At 30.9% G+C, this 21,171-nt stretch overlaps 2 protein-coding genes across 3 annotated transcripts in view; both read left to right on the top strand.

The window, feature by feature from the left end:
- Positions 1 to 131: 131 nt before the first annotated feature.
- Positions 132 to 21,171, top strand: part of LOC115884257 (serine/threonine-protein kinase S6KL) — a 115,453-nt gene continuing 94,413 nt past the window's right edge. For both annotated transcript variants that reach the window (XM_030902762.1, XM_030902760.1), the window contains exons 1-6: positions 132 to 389; positions 461 to 540; positions 1,561 to 1,789; positions 4,638 to 4,761; positions 4,832 to 4,939; positions 10,900 to 11,058. In XM_030902762.1, the coding sequence (XP_030758622.1) occupies positions 288 to 389; positions 461 to 540; positions 1,561 to 1,789; positions 4,638 to 4,761; positions 4,832 to 4,939; positions 10,900 to 11,058 (802 nt within the window). In that variant the 5' untranslated portion in view covers positions 132 to 287. The remainder of the gene's footprint in view (positions 390 to 460; positions 541 to 1,560; positions 1,790 to 4,637; positions 4,762 to 4,831; positions 4,940 to 10,899; positions 11,059 to 21,171) is intronic.
- LOC115884258 (autophagy-related protein 101) lies at positions 11,110 to 12,403 on the top strand. Its single transcript, XM_030902763.1, has one exon. The coding sequence runs from the start codon at positions 11,302 to 11,304 to the stop codon at positions 11,962 to 11,964; it is 663 nt and encodes a 220-aa protein (XP_030758623.1). The 5' UTR covers positions 11,110 to 11,301; the 3' UTR covers positions 11,965 to 12,403.

Below are 21,171 nucleotides of genomic sequence, written 5' to 3'. Positions count from 1 at the left end.
AATAGTTTTATGAGTTTAATCGAGAAAGAAGAAATCTGTTAATTTTAGTTTTTAGTGTCATTAAATGCCAAGAGGGGGAGCCACGGTAAGTTGTCAGTGCGTTGTCATTTTGGCAAAATTTATCAACTTCCATGCGCAATTACCCTACCAAATCACCATTACAAAAATAATCAAATACAGTTGTAAAATTCGACAAAAGATTTTACCTGAACACTAATTTAGGGTCAGTGAAATGCGCGAAACTTCTTGCAAAAAGGGCAAACTTGACCTGAACCAGGCCCTTTCTTATGGGCAACAAAATTAGTTCGAAAAGTGATGCGAACAGTGACCAACAACAACTGGACGGTGTTTATAAACACAGACGAAATTATTACAAAGATTACAAAGAGGTAAGTCAGACTGGAGTGTTCTAACCTTTCAATTTGTTATTAAACTGCGTCATTTTCGCTTTTTTTCGTAGTTAAACAATAGTTTGAGGAGTATTTGGAGTTTTGATAGCCAGCCTTCGAAAAATAGCATTTCTAGGCCTTGTAAACGAAGGTAAGTGGTATTTCGTCCCAAAACAAGTCAGTTCTTGTTAAAATATTTGTAGTGTCACTCATTATTTCTTTTTTTAAATTTCAAACGCACTTTGTGTGTGATATTCATGCTCTACATAGCTGATTGAATGTTATCATCTTTTTAATTTGTTTTAAAACAAATTTATACTTGGCCATAGCATATATTTTCTTATATAACGCGCTGTTCCTGTATTCTTAACTAAAATGTTGATCTTATTGCACCATAATTTTTTGATGTTTCTAATTTTTGCATAAATTAAAGCCAGGAAGTTTTATTTTGCGTTATTTTCGCGCAAACAATTAGAAAATAAGGTCAGACAGATCTATCTGTTAAAATGTCTGTGTAGACAGCGTTTTGCTTATCAATTTATTACCAAAATAAAATAAAATGTAATAGGCTTATCTCTCTTGAAACAGGGGGTCCTTTCATGTAACTATTGTTGTGCTATTGTATTGTTCACATTTATTTGTTATTAAGAAAAAAAGGTAGTTTTTTGTAGGTATACAATTTTAAGTTTGTTTGTTTGGGATAAAGGTGGAACAATTATGTTTGCATAAAATATTTTCATCATTTCTGTTTGCAGCTTTGGAAACAGTTATAATAAATATTTAAGTACTAATGGAAAGTGTAATTTTAAAGTTATTTTCGTTTATTGATTTTTAATGATGTCTTTAAATTAGTTTATAGTCAGTAGTTTAATTTTTTTTATAATACTATAATATAAAGGTCCCTCTATACATACAGTCTTACCTGTGTCAGTTAAAATGTTTGAAATTAAATCTTGTGTCTATAGTGTGTCCCACGCGAAAATCGTAGTAGTTTTTTTTATTTTACAAAGAAATAAGTTGGTACAATTTGAAGGCACAGCAGGAAATATGGAGTTATTTTATTTAAAAAAAATACAATAGTATATTATGTTAATAGAAAACAAACAAGGGGTGTATTTTAAACAAAACACCACTTATTGACTTGAAGTGTAGACAAAGCTTTATTATTTAGGTGGAAAAACTCGACGCTATCGCTCACGTATGATCAAAGCAAGACTGCCTGGCCCGTTTCTCAGTTGCAGTCGTATTTTTTACCGGAATTTCCCATTAAGGATCATCACAAAGACAGAAATCTAGAAACGTTGCAGTTGATCAGCAAGGGTGCTTTTGGCAAAGTGTACAAAATAGTGAATTTGGAGAAGAACGAAATATTTGCTTTAAAAGTTCTTTCCAAATCTCAGGTAAGGAGATATTTTTTACATCTGGTTTGTACCTTATGATTGAAAAAAAAAACGGCGTCGAAGACGCTTGGGTATGACAATCGGTGATAATTTTGGCGTGGTCAATCTCTAGACGCCGTTTACTAAAAATTGATATAAAACTTCAAACTCAAAAATTATCACTAATTATTATAGAAGGATTATAGCATATAAATTTTCCAGATACACAAATATACAGGGTGGTCCGAACTGTATTCCGGAAACTTGGGCAGCATATTCCGCAGATAAAAATAAGTAAAAAAGTTTGTATCCTAAAATGCTTAATTTCGAAGATACAGGGTGTAGAAGTTTCATTCTTATTTCGATTTTTTCTAAATAATTTCTGAAGCAACGTCAATATTTGCGTGAAATTTGGTGTCTGGGATTTGTTTGACATGAGAAATTTGATTTTGATGTCAATATGACTCCTATTTGTAGGGGGCGCCACCTACATGTGTTTTAACTGTTTTGAAGAGTAATAACTTTTCGTCCGTACCTGTATAAAATTACTGAGTGAAAAAATATACATTTCCGTGATATTTTATGTAAAAAATGTCTCTTGGTAACAATCGCTACGAGCAACCGTTCTCAAGATATTTAGAAAAAAAAATATAATACAAATATTTTAATATATATATACATATATATAAAAATATTTGGAAATAGTCAATACATACTACTATAAGTCTGTGAAATGAATAACTTTGAATTTGACAGTTCCCGCGGGCTTTCCTAGTGTTAATTTTATTAAGTTAGCAACTTGCGGCCATGCTGATGCAATGCCGTCTCTAATAGAACAGCCACGGAGCGAATTTTATGACGTCACGCTAGTTGGATACTACGGATTAATAAATATGTTGTAGAATACGTGGAAAACATAATTATTCCTCGTATATGTAATTTTATGGATTATATTCGACACTATTTTTTTCATATGACACAACACTGATGAAGGCTATAAACCTTAGCTATAACGTTTTTTTTTAAACCAAAAAAAATAATGAAAACGTAATCAGCGTTTTTCCCGAACTTAAATCCCAAGAAAATCAAAAATTTTAGAATAATTTTAATTTCATAGCCATCGCTGACGCCTTTTTTTTCTATGATATTGTATTATTTGCAAATATAATTTTTCAAACATTGATGCTTTCAAAATATACATATAAATTTTGTGAATGCAAATAATAATATATCACTATTAGTAGATATTGAATGTTTTTTGTTAAATTAGATCGATTTTCAAACCCCAAAATTTAAAATATATTTTACATTTTACCCATTATCATATGTTATACCTTTACATTTTACCCATTATCATATATTCATTATTTGTATATTGTAAAACATTTGCTGGCATTTGTATGGTTCATAGTTTATTTGCCAAAGTATTTATTACTATAAATATGTATATATATTGTATTTATTAACTGTATATTATGTATATTTTATGTAAACTATATCATTTTTAAAATACAAACCAAAAATACGAGGAATAATTATGTTTTCCATGGTATTCTAAAACATATTTATTAATCCGTGGTATCTAACTAGCGTGACGTCATAAATCTCGCTCCGAGGCTGTTCTATTAGAGACGGCATTGGGCTGATATTTAGAAATGTCAAAAGCTGATGACATTTTACTTTTGTCAATTATGACATTTCGCGTCGATTTTTGCAAGAAGAGGAAGAACTGTCACTTGTTTTATTATTTTCCTTTTCTATTTCACGAAAGTAAAAAGAGTTACCTATCTGATTCGTTCAGGCACTCATTTTAAAGAATATCAGTAACTTTTTGGATAGAGGGATTTGATATTTGCCATGTTGGTAAAAAATAACCGTCAAAATTCAAAGTTATTCATTTTATAGACTATACATATTATATTGACAAAAAATAAACACGTTGAGTAGATAGTTATTTGACTATATCTCGAGAATCATAACTCGTAGCGATTTTTACCAGGAGACCTTTTTTACGTAAAAAACGTCGTAAATGTATATTTTTTTACTCATTCGGTTTATACAGGTAGGGACGAAAAGTTATTACTCTTCAAACCAGTTAAAAAATATGTAGGTGGCGCCCTCTACAAATAGGAGTCATATTGACATCAAAATCAAAATTCTCATGTCAAAAAACTCCCAGACACCAATTTTCATCCAAATATTGACGTTGCTTCATAAATTATTTGGAAAAAATCGAAATAAAAATGAAACTTCTACACCCTGTATCTAGGAAACTAAGCATTTTAAGACATACATTTATACGAACTTTTTTACTTATTTTTATTTGCAGAATATGCTGCCGAAGTTTTCGGAATACAATTCTGACCACCCTGTATTTAAAAAAATATATTTTTTTTTCTCGAATTTTAAACTATATCATTTAAAAATAATTTTTACTCTATTTAAAAATAAGTATATAATAAAATTATATAAAAGTTTCTTGCCGTGAACTGTCTGTATCTATCTCTATCTATCTCTGCTCTCTATCTCTATTTATAGCCTTTTTAAGGCCAACTGACAGTAAAAAAAGCTTGTCTATTTATTACAGTTGAGGGTTGGAACCTTTGGTGTTAAACAGCAAAATAAAAACACTAAATCACCACAATACACCAAAACACTTTTACTTTTACACTGGACGCGCGTTTCGCTAACCATGTTAGCATCATCAGCAGATGATTATAAACTGTTGTCTATTTAGATTATATGTCTTGAGTTCCCTATAACTTTTCTATTTAGCTTTTTTTTGAATTTCAAGATAACTAAAACAATTTTAACTTTACATTATCATTGATTCACCCTGTATATACAATACTAGCGATTTTTTTTTTAGATTGTCAATGATAATTCGGTAAAACAAGTCAAGGAAGAAGTCCAAATACAGAAAGCCTGCGGTCATCATCAGTTCATAGTCAAATGTCTTTTGAACTGGCAAAGTAAAAGACATCTTTATATAGGTAAAATTATTATATTTTATTGATTTTTAGGAAGTTTTTTTTATTTTTTTTTATATTTGTTTTTTTTTAGTGACTGAATATATAGAAGGTGGAGAATTGTGGCATCTTCTTCAGACTCTTGGTGTTCTGCCCATTGAGATTGTGCAGCTGTATGTTGCTCAGATAGCATTAGCCATAGGTAAGAATTTGTTTTTGCTAAATAAAAATTTATTAAAAATGAATATTACACCTTTTTTAGGGAAATTTGTATTTCTATTTTATTTCTAAAAGTTTTGTTCTTAACTTGCTTAACAGAATTGTTAGTTATACAGGGTGTTTCAAATCAAATGCGAAAAACTTCAGAGGGTGATTCCTTGTTCAAAATAAAGGGTAGTTTGCTTTATAAACGTTGGGTCAAAAGTCGACCATTAGGGAGATATCGCGGTACAAAGATGGCGGAAAAATAATGTTTTTATTTTTTATCTTGAAAACGAAAAGAGATAGACTAATGAAATTTTATGGAAGCATTACTGTTATGAAAACACACTTTCTGGTAATGTTTTCACTTTTTTAAAATGAGTGGAAGGGTTTGAAATAAACTACCCCTATCATTCCTGTTAATGAAATTTAAAGAAAAATCTTATCAAACACATGCAAAAAAAAATAATTTTGATAGTTTAGTTTATTTAGAAACTTTTTTATCTCTTGTGTTTTTTTGATAAAACTCACCGATTTGAAATTAAAAAATAATATGTAAAGCATTACATGTCAGAACAAAAAACATTTTTAGATAAAGAATCTAGTGGGCAGCTGTAATTTTTTTAGGAAAAAATCTAGTCGGCCGCTGTCACTTTTTAGGATGTTTCTAATATTATTTTATTTGACATTACCCTACTGCAATACGTTATTATCTAGATTATTATTATTATCATTATTATCACTAGATTCTTAATCTAAAAATATTTTTAGTCCTGACATGTAATGCTTTACATTTTATTTTTAATTTCAAATCGGTGAGTTTTATAAAAAAATACAAGAGATAAAAAAAGTTTCTAAACAAACTAAACTATCCAAATTAATTTTTTGCATGTGTTTGATAAGATTTTTCTTTAAATTTCGTTAACAAGAATGATAGGGGTAGTTTATTTCAACCCCTTCCACTCATTTTAAAAAAGTGAAAAAATTACCAGAAAGTGTGTTTTCCTAACAGTAATGCTTCCATAAAATTTCATTAGTCTATCTCTTTTCGTTTTCAACTTTGAATAAGAAGACTAAGGAAGGAGCATAATGCTATCCATGTATTCATGCATGGTGGACGGAAAAGCCACCATAAAAGCTCTCTAGGGTGGGGATCCTTGACAGTTCTGTTTGGCGATTCATTTGACACATTTGAATTTGATTTCAAATTTTGTGGATTTGTCAGTCTTTACGGAGCTTATTTTATGTTATTTATTATTTATTCTACTACTGATAGTTGTATAAAGGTAGTAAATCTAGATGGAAATTGTGGCAGCACTTAAATTAACAGTGACACTATCGCGATTTATCGAAAAAGACTCTAAAATAGTTGGTTGTGTAGCGTGCGGTAGATCTCGGCAAAAATTGAGTGAAATAATGGAACAACTTTTCGCTAGTAAGTGACTATATAATATACATACGTGTAGTAAACCGATCATTTATGAAATTCACTTAAATTAACTAAATTATATATTTTTCTTGCATTTTAGCTTTTATTTATTACTTGTCAAAGATTAGATGTCAAAGAATTTAGATACGTTAATAATTTGACTTACCTGCTTCAGTAGCGTATCGGATGTTTGTGTTAATAAATAATTATTATAACTTATCTATTTTTATTAGAATTATATATTTTTATAACAATTTTAATAACTACCAATATTTATTCACAACGTACAATAAAACAACAAATTATTGAGTCTACTGTGCGTCTACCCTACATCATAGTTTTACATTTTTTAAATAAAATTAGAATGACACTGATAAACCGGAATTTAAGTCGGCAATATTTGAGGCCCATCGCGGTGTACCTAAGATTTTTGATATTCTCCTTCCTTAGTCTTCTTATTCAAAGGTTTTCAAGATAAAAAATAAGAACATTATTTTTCCGCCATCTTTGTACCGCGATATCTCCCTAATGGTTGACCTTTGACCCAACGTTTATGAAGCAAACTACCCTTTATTTTGAACAAGGAATCACCCCCTGAAGTTTTTCGCATTTGTTTTGAAACACCCTGTATAATAATTTTCTATACAGGGTGGTCCAAACTGTATTTCGGAAACCTTGGCAGCATATTCTGGAGATAAAAATAAATAAAAAAGTTTGTATAAATGTATGCCCCAAAATGCTTAGTTTTGGCTATACAGGGTGTAGAAGTTTCATTATTATTTTGATATTTTCCAAATAATTTCTGAAGTAACTTGGAAGTTTTTTGACATGAGAAATTAGATTTTGATGTCAATATGAATCCTGCATATAGAGGGCGCCACCTACATATTTTTTAATTGATTTGAAGAGTAATAACTTTTCGTCCGTACCTGTACTGAATAGAAAAACTACTGAGTAAAAAATACTAGAAACTATACAGGTACAGACGAAAAGTTTTTCTTCTTCAAATCAGTTAAAAAATATGTAAGTGGCGCCCTCTACAAATAGGAGTAATTTTGACATTAAAATAACATTTCTCATGTCAAAAAACTCCCAGACATCAATTTTCATCCAAATATTGACGTTACTTCAGAAATTATTTGGAAAAAATCGAAATAAAAATAAAACTTCTACACCCTGTATCTCCGAAACTAAGCGTTTTAGGACATACATTTATACTAACTTTTTTTACTTATTTTATCTCCAGAATATGCTGCCGAAGTTTCAGGAATACAGTTCGGACCACGACGTATTAGTCATGGCCGGAACAGCGATTTTTTAATAACAGGTACAAGTTGTTCCAGTTGCAAAAGATACCTGTTCCAGTTCCAAACTGTTTCAAAACGAAAATTAATACCGTACTTGCGTCATTCTGATTCGGTTGCTATTTTTCTTTATAAATTTATATAAAAGAATATTTTTTGCTTAAATAATGAGAACTACTGGGGGGATTTTTCTGTTTTCTCTGAATTTAATCTACTGTCTGTGTTGCTATATTACCAAGATATAATGTTTTTTAACTAAAAATTAAAAAAAAGACTATCAAATTTTCGAAAAATATCAACTTTTCAAAAACATGTTTTCCTGAAAAAAACTCATGAGAATCGAAATATATACAACCCCTAAAAATATGTGCACTTATTTAAGACCCACCCTGTATAAGCACTAATGAATAAATATAGATTTATAATTTTGTGATATACTTAAAAAGTAAATTCTTGAAAGAGTTTATTTTTTTTAATATCTACTATATTTATAATACAAAACAATAATCGATTGTTCTTACACTGTATTTTTCAAAAAAAAAACTATAAAGCGATAACTATATTGCATTTGGCAACATCGCAAGCATTATTTTATAATAAAAAAAGGTTGCTTACCTATTCTGTTTCTGTTTACATTAAAAAAATAAAATATTTAAAAAAAATTATTATAAATTTAAAATTTATAATAAGAATTTAGTTGAGTTTTAATTGAATATTTTAAATAACGGCAACAGCCACACTTGTTTTTTACGCCCCTGTATCGCGACAATAACAGATAACACCTGAACGGTCGCGTCCGCTAGACTTGGCTAGACTAGCGAAACCGATATACGACCTCGATTATCAACTCAAACCAGTTCTTTTTACTTAATTGTTTCAAACAGTTCCAAGTTCCTAACTGTTCCAAGCCCTAAACTGTTCCAGGTCGTAAACTGTTCCAAGTCTCAAACTGTTCCAAGTCCCACTGTTCAGGTTGGGACTTGAAACAGTTTAGGGCTTGGAACAGTTTAGCACTTGGAACAGTTAGGGACTTGGAACTGTTTGGGTCTTGGAACAGTTTGGGACTTGGAACAGTTCACTGCAGTGCAACAGAGACGGATAAAGTGTCTTTTCCCTACCATTGTATAGGGGAAGTGATCATAGAAGTGATACGACGATAGAGCCCCTGCGAGAGGGGGCGCCGGGCTGGTCTTTAAGACGCTTGTGTGGGGGCTACCGCCTACTAATAGAACAGAATCGAAAAAATAGAAACAGGACGGACAGTGTTGCCATTCAATTAAATCGAAATTATGTTGGCTTGTCAAAATCCTAAATCTTCTAATCCCATTATCTTGCCTACTTAATGAAATATTAAATAAAGTACGAAACAATTTTAAGAATGTTTTCTCTAGGCACATAACTTCTTTCTAAAACGAAAAGTAACATGCAAAACTTTGAAATCATTTCTAAAATAGCAAGTGCAATTCTATGAAATGGCAATACTGTACGATCTTCCTAGCAGTCGCCCCGACACAGTCGGTCGGCGGCGGCGCTTGACAAAGCCGCGGCTGTGACAAAGGAATTAGGCCGAAAAAAACTTTATAAGGAGTAGCCGAACAGGGTTGCCGGGTTGGTTAGATTATAATTCCATACGAGAACAAAATTCTCGGTAGATCTTCAACAAAAATTAAAAGTACAGAAACGAAATAAAATATAATATTTAAGTCCAAAATTAGCATTCCTATGTGTCGTAATAATAGATCACTCAAATAAAATACAAATATAATAAATATAACAAGAATTAGAAATAGCTAGGTATATTATTTGATATTAAAAAAAATATTGAATTAAATAATATTAATATATTAATAAAAACATATAAAACTATAACAAGTAGGGATAGCAGTCACAAATTAGTGTAGCAGTCACTTTTTACCTTTGTACAAATTTTGATCAGTGATATCTAAAATTAATTTCATTTCAATGGGAAAGCTGTAGCAACTCTCAACTCTTTTTTCATATTAATATATTTTTTTGACGGGAAAATCACTAAAATATTTGTCCGAATTTAGGTTGTTTCTTAACTTAAATTTTGTTTTTGTTTACATTTTTTGGGGAAAATATGGGTTCAACTTTAGTAGATGAATGAAATAAAATCTTTTCAAAAGATATCAACTTCTTCGGGCATGTCGCCAATACCGCGCCTAATAAGGAGTAATAAGGATTTTTAGGAATATCTCTGTAACTCTGCAACTAGGCAGAACGATGACCTGTATGTGTGTTATTACTAAATAAAATTTAATGAAACAATAATAAAGTCAGATTATACAGATTCCAACGCGGCAGTCGCTTAATTTTTAGTCAAATAAGTCAGCTTTTAAAAGTGCTTCTATTGTAAAAACTAAAGACGCAGTTGAATATATCGTTGGATTTTTTTCTTTAAATCGGTAGATCGGTAGCTTACAGACGAAACCGGTAGACCTGGCAACTCTGTGATGAACTGACGGGAGTCGGAATAGCGAGGTGCGGAGGCGCGGGAAGGGAAATAAAACAATGGCGATAAATAAAGGGCAGGGAGATGGGTATCATGAGTGGATGGGAGGTGGCGGAATTTCCAAAATTTGTTATCTTATTGGAGTTTGTCTAAGTAGACAGTCGTAGTGGAAGTGGAAACGGGGAAGTTGTTGTCCATCTCTGTTTAAGCATAGACTTTTTATAGGCGTTTCATTCCAATGCATGTAATTCCTATGCCTAGAGATGCATTGCCGGGCCTGTATAAAATAAAAACAACTTACATTCCTAGATAATAAAAATAAGCGGTCCCTTTGTCGGTATGTATACATTTTTTACGTAGAGTTTTTTTTAATGTAAACAGAATAGGCGAAGATAATTTCTTACCACCAAAAAAACGTACTGGCGATGTTGCCAAATGCAATATAATATATAATTATCTAATTTTGAAAAATACACTATTAAGAATCTAGTATCACAAATATAGTAGATAACATAATTTAAACAATTCCAAGAATTTATTTCTTTAAGTATTTAATTTAAGCAGTGTTTTGAAACAGCTGGAACAGTTGGAACTGGAACTGGTATAGGATAGTACATAAACTTGTTCCAAGCCAGTTCCAAAACAAACCTGTTTCGAAAATAACAGATCCTGTTCCAAAGCGTCATCACTACGACGTATTAATGAACTTTAAAGTTGACTCACCCCGAACAAACTATAACAACAATTTCTTTTAGACTTCCTCCACAACGCCGGCATCGTATACAGGGACCTCAAACCGGAAAACGTTCTCCTGGACGCCGATGCCAACGTCAAGCTCATAGACTTCGGTCTGTCCAAGTGGCTTCCTTACGCTGCCACCACAGAAACTGTATGCGGAACGCCCAAATACATGGGTATGCCCACCTATTCTAACCTTCCCTCCTTCGTATAGTAGATAGGAAAGAATTCTATAGAAAAAAAAATTGCGGGAAATTCAAATCAATTTTTTTTATTTTTAGTGAGATTTCAAACCAAAAAAAAGTGGGGAAATAAGAAATAACGGCGTCTTTTTTTTATCTCGGGTTCATCTGTGATTTAAGTGTGATAAAAAAACATAACCTAACTTTTTTTTCTCGATAACGATAATAATAATAATAATGAACGCCAGATCTCAGGTTTTCGAACTGACCCTCGAAGGTAGACAGGCGGATGAGGCTGTCACCAGCTTGTTTCACACAGTACTCTTCCACAGATGTCTTGGTAAATTCCTGTACACCAACGAGAGCAGTTATTCTGTCAGCACGGTGGGTTTTACTGACGTAGATTGCGATTTTATCGACTTGACATACGTCTGTTGCTCGTCGAACTCTCTGGCGCGAACTGTCAAACAGGAAGTGAGCAATTTCTCGGAACAGTTACGGAGTAACGAGTCCAGCGGGATGGGTCAGATAAGCTTGGAGTTTTTCCAGAAAAAACCTAGCCGGTACTTGTTTTTACAGCCCGAATGTATACCTTGGGAGGTGTGGACTGTAAGGTTACAACTGATAACCCTGGATAATGAGCTGGAAAGGCAGGAATGCCGGGAGAAAGTCGGGAATCACCTCACAGAGAAAATAGTTTATATAACCGAGGTTATGAATCGGCAGGATTATTTACCCAAGATGCCTTCTAGGAGTGAGGTTGATTTAGTTTTTGACACTTCATTCGTAGACGTGCAACCGTATTTGTTTAAATTTAATTATTCAATAACAGGACCTTCAAGCGGAACATCTGTGGGTTCTACCATGAGAAAGTTCATCAAAGAGAGCTTCAATCTGTAAAATTACGGTTTTTTTGATTTTACGGTGAAGTACAGGGTGTTTTAAAACTAACCTAACACATATTTTGTAATGAAATTAGGGATTTTGTATGGTTTAGGGTTTACTGAAGTCAGGTTTTGAGTTAAGATTTAAAGTCTGTCCGATGAGAAGATACCTGACAGTGACAGTTGTGTCTGTTATTTTAATTCGCAGGTAAATTGAATTTTCGGTCATTTTTTTTTAATCTGTCGTCGGTCAAAATCTTCCCCGACTCCTTGGTCAGACTTTAATGCCTTTTTTTTAAATTTAAAATACTCCAATTGTAATTTGAAGTCCCTACACGATGTATTTCCAGATTTGTACACTTTGCATAAAATCAATAATTATAAAGTAAACAAGAAAGACTACAAAATATGTACAGGGTGGCTCGAATTCGACGCTCATCGATACTCATTTGATACTCAATAAAATGCCGTATTGCATTTTTATTTTTATTTTTTTTTTTTTCAAATATTCTGGTGATGGAATTTTCTGTACGAAACGTCGGCAAATATCAAAATGACTATATACAGGGTGTCCCAGAAATAAGTGCAAATATTTTAAGGGGCGGTAGATCTCGATAAAAGAAACATATTTTCTCTTTATCGTTTTTCAAATAAGTCTAAAATAACGGAGTTATTTTACTTTGAAAATTTCCAAAAAAAAATATTTTTTGCTAAAATTTTGAGAACCACTGGATCTTTTCTGGATTTTCTTTCTTGTAAATTTAAGTTAATTACCTATGTTGCCATATTATCAAGAAATTATGTTTTTTAACTAGAAACTAAAAAATTTCCAAAAAATTTTTCAAAAAATTTCGAATTTTCAAAATTTTTTTTTCGCGAAAAGAACCTCATAGGCGTGTTTCTGGGTTTGCTATACTACCAGTTAAAATATTTGCACTGATTTCTGGGACACCCTGTATAGTGTTTTAAGAGTGATGAAAGGATTTAATTAAATTGAAAAAAAAATCAGGTCCGTATTTAAAAAAATTAAGTCGATGATGGTCGCCAGAGGCCGAAACGTCGGAGTCAGTATTTAATCACACACCATGAAAATGTGTTTTTTATTTTAAGTTATTTTGACAAATAAAGCTAGGAAACAATAGAAAACAAAATTGAAAATCAAGCCAAAATGTAAAAAAGAATGTTTTCAAAATGGTTACCATGACACAATATTTTTTATTCTTTCTTTAGACTTTTTATCCAATGTTATAATCGAACATCTGTCATTTAATTTAATAGAATCAACAACCAACAGAAAAGTCAATGATTTAGAAAAAAATGTATAAAAGTGTTATTTAATGACGGTTTTTTTACTTTTGTATAAAAGATGTGATAAAAAAATAAATCAAAACAAATTAAATTAATTAAAAATAAAAAATAGGCCATCAAAAATTTTATTTTTTAAAACTAAATTTGTGTTAAATAATAATCTTTCTTAATTAGAACTTATGGAAATTTAAGTTTTTCTTAGAGTAGTTAAATTTTGACTTCAGTGTGTCAAAAATTGCCTATATTATTTTTTCTCATACAATTCAATGTAAAAATGTCAATTATAAAGGCCAGGAATACTATAGTCTGTCCGCCGAGAATATACTTGACAGTTAGGGCTGTTTTCTGTCATTTTAATTGACAGATAAATTATATATTCTGTCAACTTTTGGATGTCTTTGTCAAAATCTTTCCTGACTTAAAGGAATATTTTCTTTTTTGATTTTGTTCCAAAAATAATCTACTACAGGGTATGTTTAATTATTGACACCTTGTATAAACTCTATTACATAATTAGGCTTAGTTTTAAAACACCCTGTATGGCTCTTACTATTTACCAATATAACATTTAGGTTCTTTACTAGTTCATGACATAAAATTACCTTCAACTATATTTGTTCACATTTTCTTTCAGACTGTTTGTTAAAAGATACATCTTAGGCACTTATGTACTTTTTTTGACATCTATACTCTATTTAGTCAAGGTTAGAATTTATTTCGCTATAATATTTAAGTTACTTTTGCGTAGTTTGTAATGAGATAAAAAACACGTTCTTGAACTGTAGAGATTACTTCGATTTTTTCAATGTGATACTTATATTTTATTTTAGCAATCTTATAACGATTCTTGCTTTTATTTATTCTCTGTGCAAGTTTATAGATAGACAATAAGGTATAATAGACCTGATTAATATTGATTTTAGGGGTTATGCAACCAGTCTCGATGTATATCTGGTTGCATACGCAGTGAAGTCACACTAATCAGTCCAATTCAGTGTTTTACTTCAATTTTAAGAGCACATAGTCTGTGGTACGTTAAAAAATCTGTCCGTAGTGTCGAAACAAATCTTTTTATATCTTTAAACTCTATGACATTGACAGCTGAAGTACTTTCGGACGTACCTACTATTATAAAGGTGTATTTTCGAGATGAGAATGTGTATGTATGAGAGTTTGACAGTAGCTTTGTGTGATAGTTGAATAGGTAAAATTAAAATTAAAATCAGCTGTGTGTTTTGACAAAATATATTTTTTGTACTAGTAATTTGTAACTACTAGCACAGATTAGGTATACTATATGTATACAGATAAAAATCTTACCCCTAATTCGTGGTACGAAATTTGTTTTTTATGACGATGTGTAAACGAGTAAAATTTCCTGTGCGCAAAAATAAACTCGCGTAAAATAACAATAAACAGCGTAATAGAGAGATATCGCTAAACCGAATAGCGTGCATGGACGTTAATAAGGCCAGGTGTTATTTCCTTTACGTGAGGTGGTATTAACTCTCTTCATTTACAGTTATCGGATCGGAAAGAATTCTGTTCGTGTCGCGTCCGTATTTAAACTTAACCTAACTTTGAATTGAAAACTTTGAAATTGTTTTGTTTACTAGGTATTTTAAAACAAAAGGGTTAAAGTGCTTATTTCCAATGCTTTATTCTTCAACGTCTGCCAGTGGGTTTAGGGCAACAAGCAATAAATTCTCTTAGAAGGGCTAAGTCGTCATCTGTTGTAAACCTAAACCTCTTTATAGGTTCTTTAATATTGGAAGAGATGGAATCCATATTTTGGGCCACATTTATTTAATTAAAACTAATCCCAGCTACTTAAATATCAAATTACCTAATAAAACTAAAGTAATAATTCAAAACAATTCAAACATAACCTAAAATAATATATCTCACCGGCCGGCCCCGGTTGTCAAATACCCGCACATGCCCATTTAAGCAATTTTTAAACGTTATTTAGAAATAGCGCTTGCTGTAATTGATCCGCAAATTACGTCAGGCGGTAACGTTGCGTTAAAAATTGACTCGCGCATATCGTAACCATGATAAGGTACGCGTAAATACTGCATGACGCTATTCGGTTTTCCGATATCTCTCTAATAACTGTGCCGGTCAGGCGCTGTGCACAATTTTAGAGGTCATAAGTGGGCGTGCTATTCCTAGTGCCCGATTTCGAAAATTGGAATCACGAAAAACAATAAAGAAAAAACAAAGTTTATGATCTGTCTAATCTGTGCTACTAGTTCAAAAAATAGAAAAACCTAGTACCTAGTTTTACTATTGAAATAAACTATACTGTTATCATACTGTCAATATGTATAGTTTTTCTAGCAAAAGAATATATGAAATTAACAGTTACCTGTTTTAATTCAAAAGTACATTATTTTTCTGTAATTTTTCAAATATCGTCTGTCGAAATCATGTATTCTCTCGCCGAATAAACTATATCTGTGGTTAAAATCAAAAAAAATATTGTTGCTGTAGAAGATATCTGTTATTCTATAAAGCGATATATGACATTTGCTTGTCATTTATAGAGAAGTATTTTTGGGACAAACTATATTTTTTTCAAAATTTCTTAAACTTAAGTGTGTTAAATATTTTTTTCTAGGTTACTTTAGATTTTTTGTGTATAAATTGATTATAATTTTTTTGACATATATCAATGAATGTATTAGTTTATAGAAATAGTAGTTTGTGTAGTGTTGCGGACAAAAAATACTTAAATAAGATTTACTGAAATACTCTGGAACTGTTTTTTATTTTACTTTTTTTTCGAACAGAAATTATCATCGGTTTTCATCTCGAAGGCTACCATGACGCTGTTTTTTTTTCTCGATCGCATGGTTTTGTCACAGTATTTTTTGACCGCATTTTTGGAACAGTTGAAACAAATTTGGTTTGTGTGTGTGTGTACACTGTCCACTTTTTAGCAGCTGTTGTTAAAATCCTGCCACTGAAAAGCGGATCACCCTATATATGTACAGGGAGTCTCTTAAATAAGTGCCAGTATTTTAACTGGCAAAAAAAAACAGGTTGAATGAGCTGAGAACCGAATTTTTATTAATAATTCATAATTAAGAGACACCTTGTATACGACTGCATGTATGAAGTGTTTAGTTCGATTATTTTAAATTATTTTTTTACACTGATGTTTCCTATAATTAAATATATAATATAGCTCTCGTATAATATCGATAAAGTTTATAATTTATTATTTTCTAACAAGATAAGTCGCTGTCAATATTATATTTTCCTACGAAATTTTTCGAAATAGGTTTTAACAATAAGTATTGTTTTTTTTTGTATATATTTCTCGATTTGACAGCTGTGTAGTAGTATTATAACGATACTAAAATGAGTATGATAGTAGGGGAGCAAAGAGGATTTTTTGGGGTGTATGAACTATTAATATCTGAAACATCTAGTAGTTTTGAAAAGCTGAAGAAGCTTCCACCACCAGTAAAAGGGCATACAGAGTGATGTCAAATTACCGGTAATTTATAAATCGGTAATATTACGGTAACATTGGTAATTTATAAAAAAACAGCTTTTTCGGTGTTTTTTTTATTTCAAAATTCGTAGATTTGACTATAGAGGTAGGCAAAAAGATGAGCAGGTCTCGTGTCTTGTAGACATTTTCTTGTTTTCTGATCTGGCAATGAATTTGCTACGTAATATACCGGGTGTTGCATCGTCGGACGGGACATAGGAAATCCCATGTAAATTTTAATGGGGTCAATTATTGGCTTCCCTAATTATTTTAGAGAATAATTCTATTTAGGTTTATTGAAGAGCACTAAAACCCACATTCAAAAGAATAACTGAAAGATATTTTTGATTAGCTCGTTTACGAGTTATCGCCGATTTTTTTTTAAATATTTCTCCTTTCTTATGGCCCTGTATTTACTTATGAGCACCAGTCAAGGTAAAAGATACCTGTTAAATGAAGTTGTCATTTCAGAAATTTACCTATTTAGTGCTTTATTATTATTGAAAACCATTGAAAACTCATTCCTGCATCGGAAATCTTAAAGATGTATTTATAAATACAAATTAATATGAATTAAAGTAAAATAAAGTAATCAATTACAAGGTTAATTATAGTATTATTACAATATTCAATAACTTATTAATTTAGGTACTATTAATTATTGTTAGAACTTCAGGATTTAAGATGTTCAAATATTCCTCCATCGACTGCTAAACAATAACCCAGGCGATCATAAAATTCTCTTCTTACATTTGCTAGTTGGTAAACTGAAATTCTATTGCATTCGGCAGAAATAGCATTTTTTAACTCGTCTAGATTTGGGTATTTTTTATCCTTGTATATCCTGTTTTTTAAATGGCCCCAGAGAAAGAAATCATTTGGCGAAATATCAGGAGCCAATTTACTGTATGATTTAGGCCAATAACGTTTCCGTTAAAACTATTGTCTAAATATTCTCGAACAGCCAGAGGGTACTATGTACCGGGCAGCCATCCATTTGGTACCAAACTTCCTGATTTTCCCTAGCTGCATCATGTAAAGCAGGTAAAATATGATTTTCGAGTAGTTCCAAATAATATTCTGCATTTAAATTTCGTGTAAGAAATAATGGCCCGATAATATTGTGTCCGAATATCCCTGCCCAAACATTTACTTTCTGTGGATATTGCGTCCTTGTTTCGACAAACCTGTGTTGGTTTTCTTTGTTCCAATATCGATAATTTTGAACATTGGGTTCATTATTTAAGGTAAACGTGCATTCGTCAGTGAAACATATGTTTTTTAAAAATTCCCTATCCGTGTTTGCTCTTTCCATCATATCAAAACAAAACGCCTGCCGCCGTATTTCGTCCCCATCTCGTAGCTCTTGGTGCTTTTCATATTTGAAGGAATAGTATTTATGTCGTTTCAAAATTCGAAACGCTGTAGTGTGATCTATTCCTATTTCATCCTCAAGTTTCCTTGTGCTGATCTTTCCATCGTTCTCTTCCACGCACAATAAAACTTCCAAGTCGGTATCATTTCTTGCATCTTCTCTTTGTTCCTGCCTTGCTTCACATCTGCAGTTATTTATTAGGGTACCTTTGGTCTCAAATCTCTGGATATTCCTTGCGATTGTAGATTTTCCAGGTATCGGTCTATTCGGATACAGAGCAGCAAACATGTCCGACACCTTTTGATAACTATTTCCTTGATAATACCATTTAATCATCAATACTTTTTCTTCGGTAGTGTAATTCATGGCTAATATTTTCGATGTAGGTATGAGTTTTTAATAATAATAATAAAGCACTAAATAGATAAATTTCTGAAATGACAACTTCATTTGACAGTTATCTTTTACCTTGACTGGTGCTCATAAGTAGATACAGGGCCTAACTGGATATTATTTACAGGGCCTATACAGGATAACTCGTAAACGGAGTTATTTTTTTTGAATGTGGGTTTTAGTGCTCTTCAATAAACCTAAATAGAATTATTCTCTAAAATAATTAGGGAAGCCAATAATTAGACCAGAAACAAAGCAGCCCCATCTTGATTTTAACCAAAAAATACCACCAATGTTACAGATCTTGCGGTAATTTTACGTAATATTACCAAAATTATCGGTAATATTACCCTTTACATCACAGTACTACAGCAAAAGTAAACTCCCATTTAGAATCCGGAGCTCCCGTGCTAAAAATAATGTATACATTTGTATCTTTAAGCGTTCAATATTCTAAATTTTGCGTTGTTAAACTAGCTGGGTCGGCGAAACTGAGATCTTGGCTTTAGTTTTAATATATAAAAACAAGAGTTTTTAATGATACAATCCTAGTTTTTTAGATATTAGTTTTTTTTAGATCTAGCCTCACCATATTTTTAATTTAAACTAACTCATCACCTTTTAGGATATAACAATTATTAAATTTTATATAAAAAAACTATTATGGTAAGTTGATGATTTTTTTGTGTTATTTCTTATTTCCTCCACGATTCGAGAATAATTTTAAAATAGGACATAGACGTAACCTAACATTTAAGTAAACGTTCACGAATTTTTAACTCTTACCCGTAAGTAAACTATATTGAAATAGTAATTGTTTAGTGCAATATATGATAATATAATTATATTTATCGCAAATAAAATTGAGAATAATATCGCTATACTAAAACAAAACGAAATATAATAGAGCCATATATATATATATATATATATATATATATATATATATATATATATATATATATATATATATATATATATATATATATTCACACACACACATGTTCTAGAGAAAAAAAGACATAAAAATTGTTGAAAGTGTTTTAATTTAAACTATATACCGTGTGATTAAACGAAAAACATGTTAGAGTAGGCCTAGAAATAATATTTTAGTCGTTAAAAGTTAAAAAAAAACAGCGTCGTGGTGACCTTTGAAAAATTTCTGAATAGATTGGCGTGTTTGGAGATTCTCTTTTTTACATTTTTAATAATTAATCTATTGATTTTACGTTAATTTTTAATAAAATAATCAATCAATCAATTATTATCGTTTAAAGGTCACTGCGACGTTGTTTTTTTTATCGTATAATATACATGGTGTCGCGTAAATAAGGGCAAGTATTTTAACTGGTTGTATATTTCGAAAAAAAAAATGCATCCACGAGTTTTTTGCAAAAAAAATGAGAGATATTTTAATTAAACTTTTTAGTGCCACAGGTTAATTCTCCTGAAAAAGCCTTGCCATGTTGCCACCTCCTACGTTTCCTACATTGTGTATTTTTGTCTGTTTATAAGTTAACAGTAATTTTAATTTTCGACACCATAATTTTACGACAATTAATTTTAATTATCTCAGTGACATTTTTTACTAATAATTCTAGAAAAACACTCTGTACTTATTTTGTAACACTCAGTATCACTTTTTGACAGTTATTTTCAACTAAATTGGAAGAATAAATCTTAAGGATTATTAAAGATTCTCTTCTAACCATATTACGAAGTATTTTCTTTCAAGTACATACTTTTTTGACAATGTGGCAACACAGCCGTTCTCAAAATGTACACATTTTATTTTTTAAAATAATTCGGTTATTTTCAATTTTTTTTTAAATCTTAAACACTATGTTATAAAACATATACAGGGTGTCCCAGAAATAAGTGCAAGTATTTTAAGCGCTGGTAGATCTCGATAAAAGAAACATATTTTCTCTTTATCGTTTTTCAAATAAGTCCAAAATAACGGAGTCATTTTACTTTGAAAATTCCCAAAAAATATTTTTTGCTAAAATTTTGAGAACCACTGAATTTTTTCTGGATTTTCTTTCTTGTAAATTTAATCTAATACCTATGTTGCCATATTATCAAGAAATTATGTTTTTTAACTAAAAATTTTTCAAAAAATTTCGATTTTTCAAATTTTTTTTTCGCGAAAAAAATCTCATAGGCGTGTTTCTGGGGTTGAACTATACTACCAGTTTATTACCAAATATTTGCGCTTATTTCTGGGACACCCTGTATAAATAGTTTGGTTATAAGACAAGAAAATAGATATTAATAAACTATTTATATTTTAACAAAAAGTTTAGCTATAAACATAGGAAAGTTTGAAGTATAATATATTATTTATAAGCCTACTACGACACTGTTTTTTTTTGGTAATTTAGTTACACGGTATTTTTGGTAGATTGATGGGACCATATGCATGCGGATGACTAAAATGATTTTTTTAATATTTTTAACATTACTAATGTTTAAAAAATACGTCTATTAAAAGGATTCATAAAAGAAGATTTATGAAATAATAACAAACGCACAATATTAAATAAAAAAAAATACACACACTTTCAATATTTTTCCCTGCTTTTTTGCCGTAGTGTTACGAAATGATTTTCAATATACAGGATGCGTCAGAAATGAATGTT

Source organism: Sitophilus oryzae, unplaced genomic scaffold (genome assembly GCF_002938485.1).
Source record: "Sitophilus oryzae breed Bouriz unplaced genomic scaffold, Soryzae_2.0 scaffold_227_pilon_pilon, whole genome shotgun sequence".
In the NCBI taxonomy this organism is placed as follows: domain Eukaryota; kingdom Metazoa; phylum Arthropoda; class Insecta; order Coleoptera; family Curculionidae; genus Sitophilus; species Sitophilus oryzae.
The sequence above is the reverse complement of the archived record's forward strand: the minus strand, read 5'-3'. Positions and strand labels throughout refer to the sequence as shown.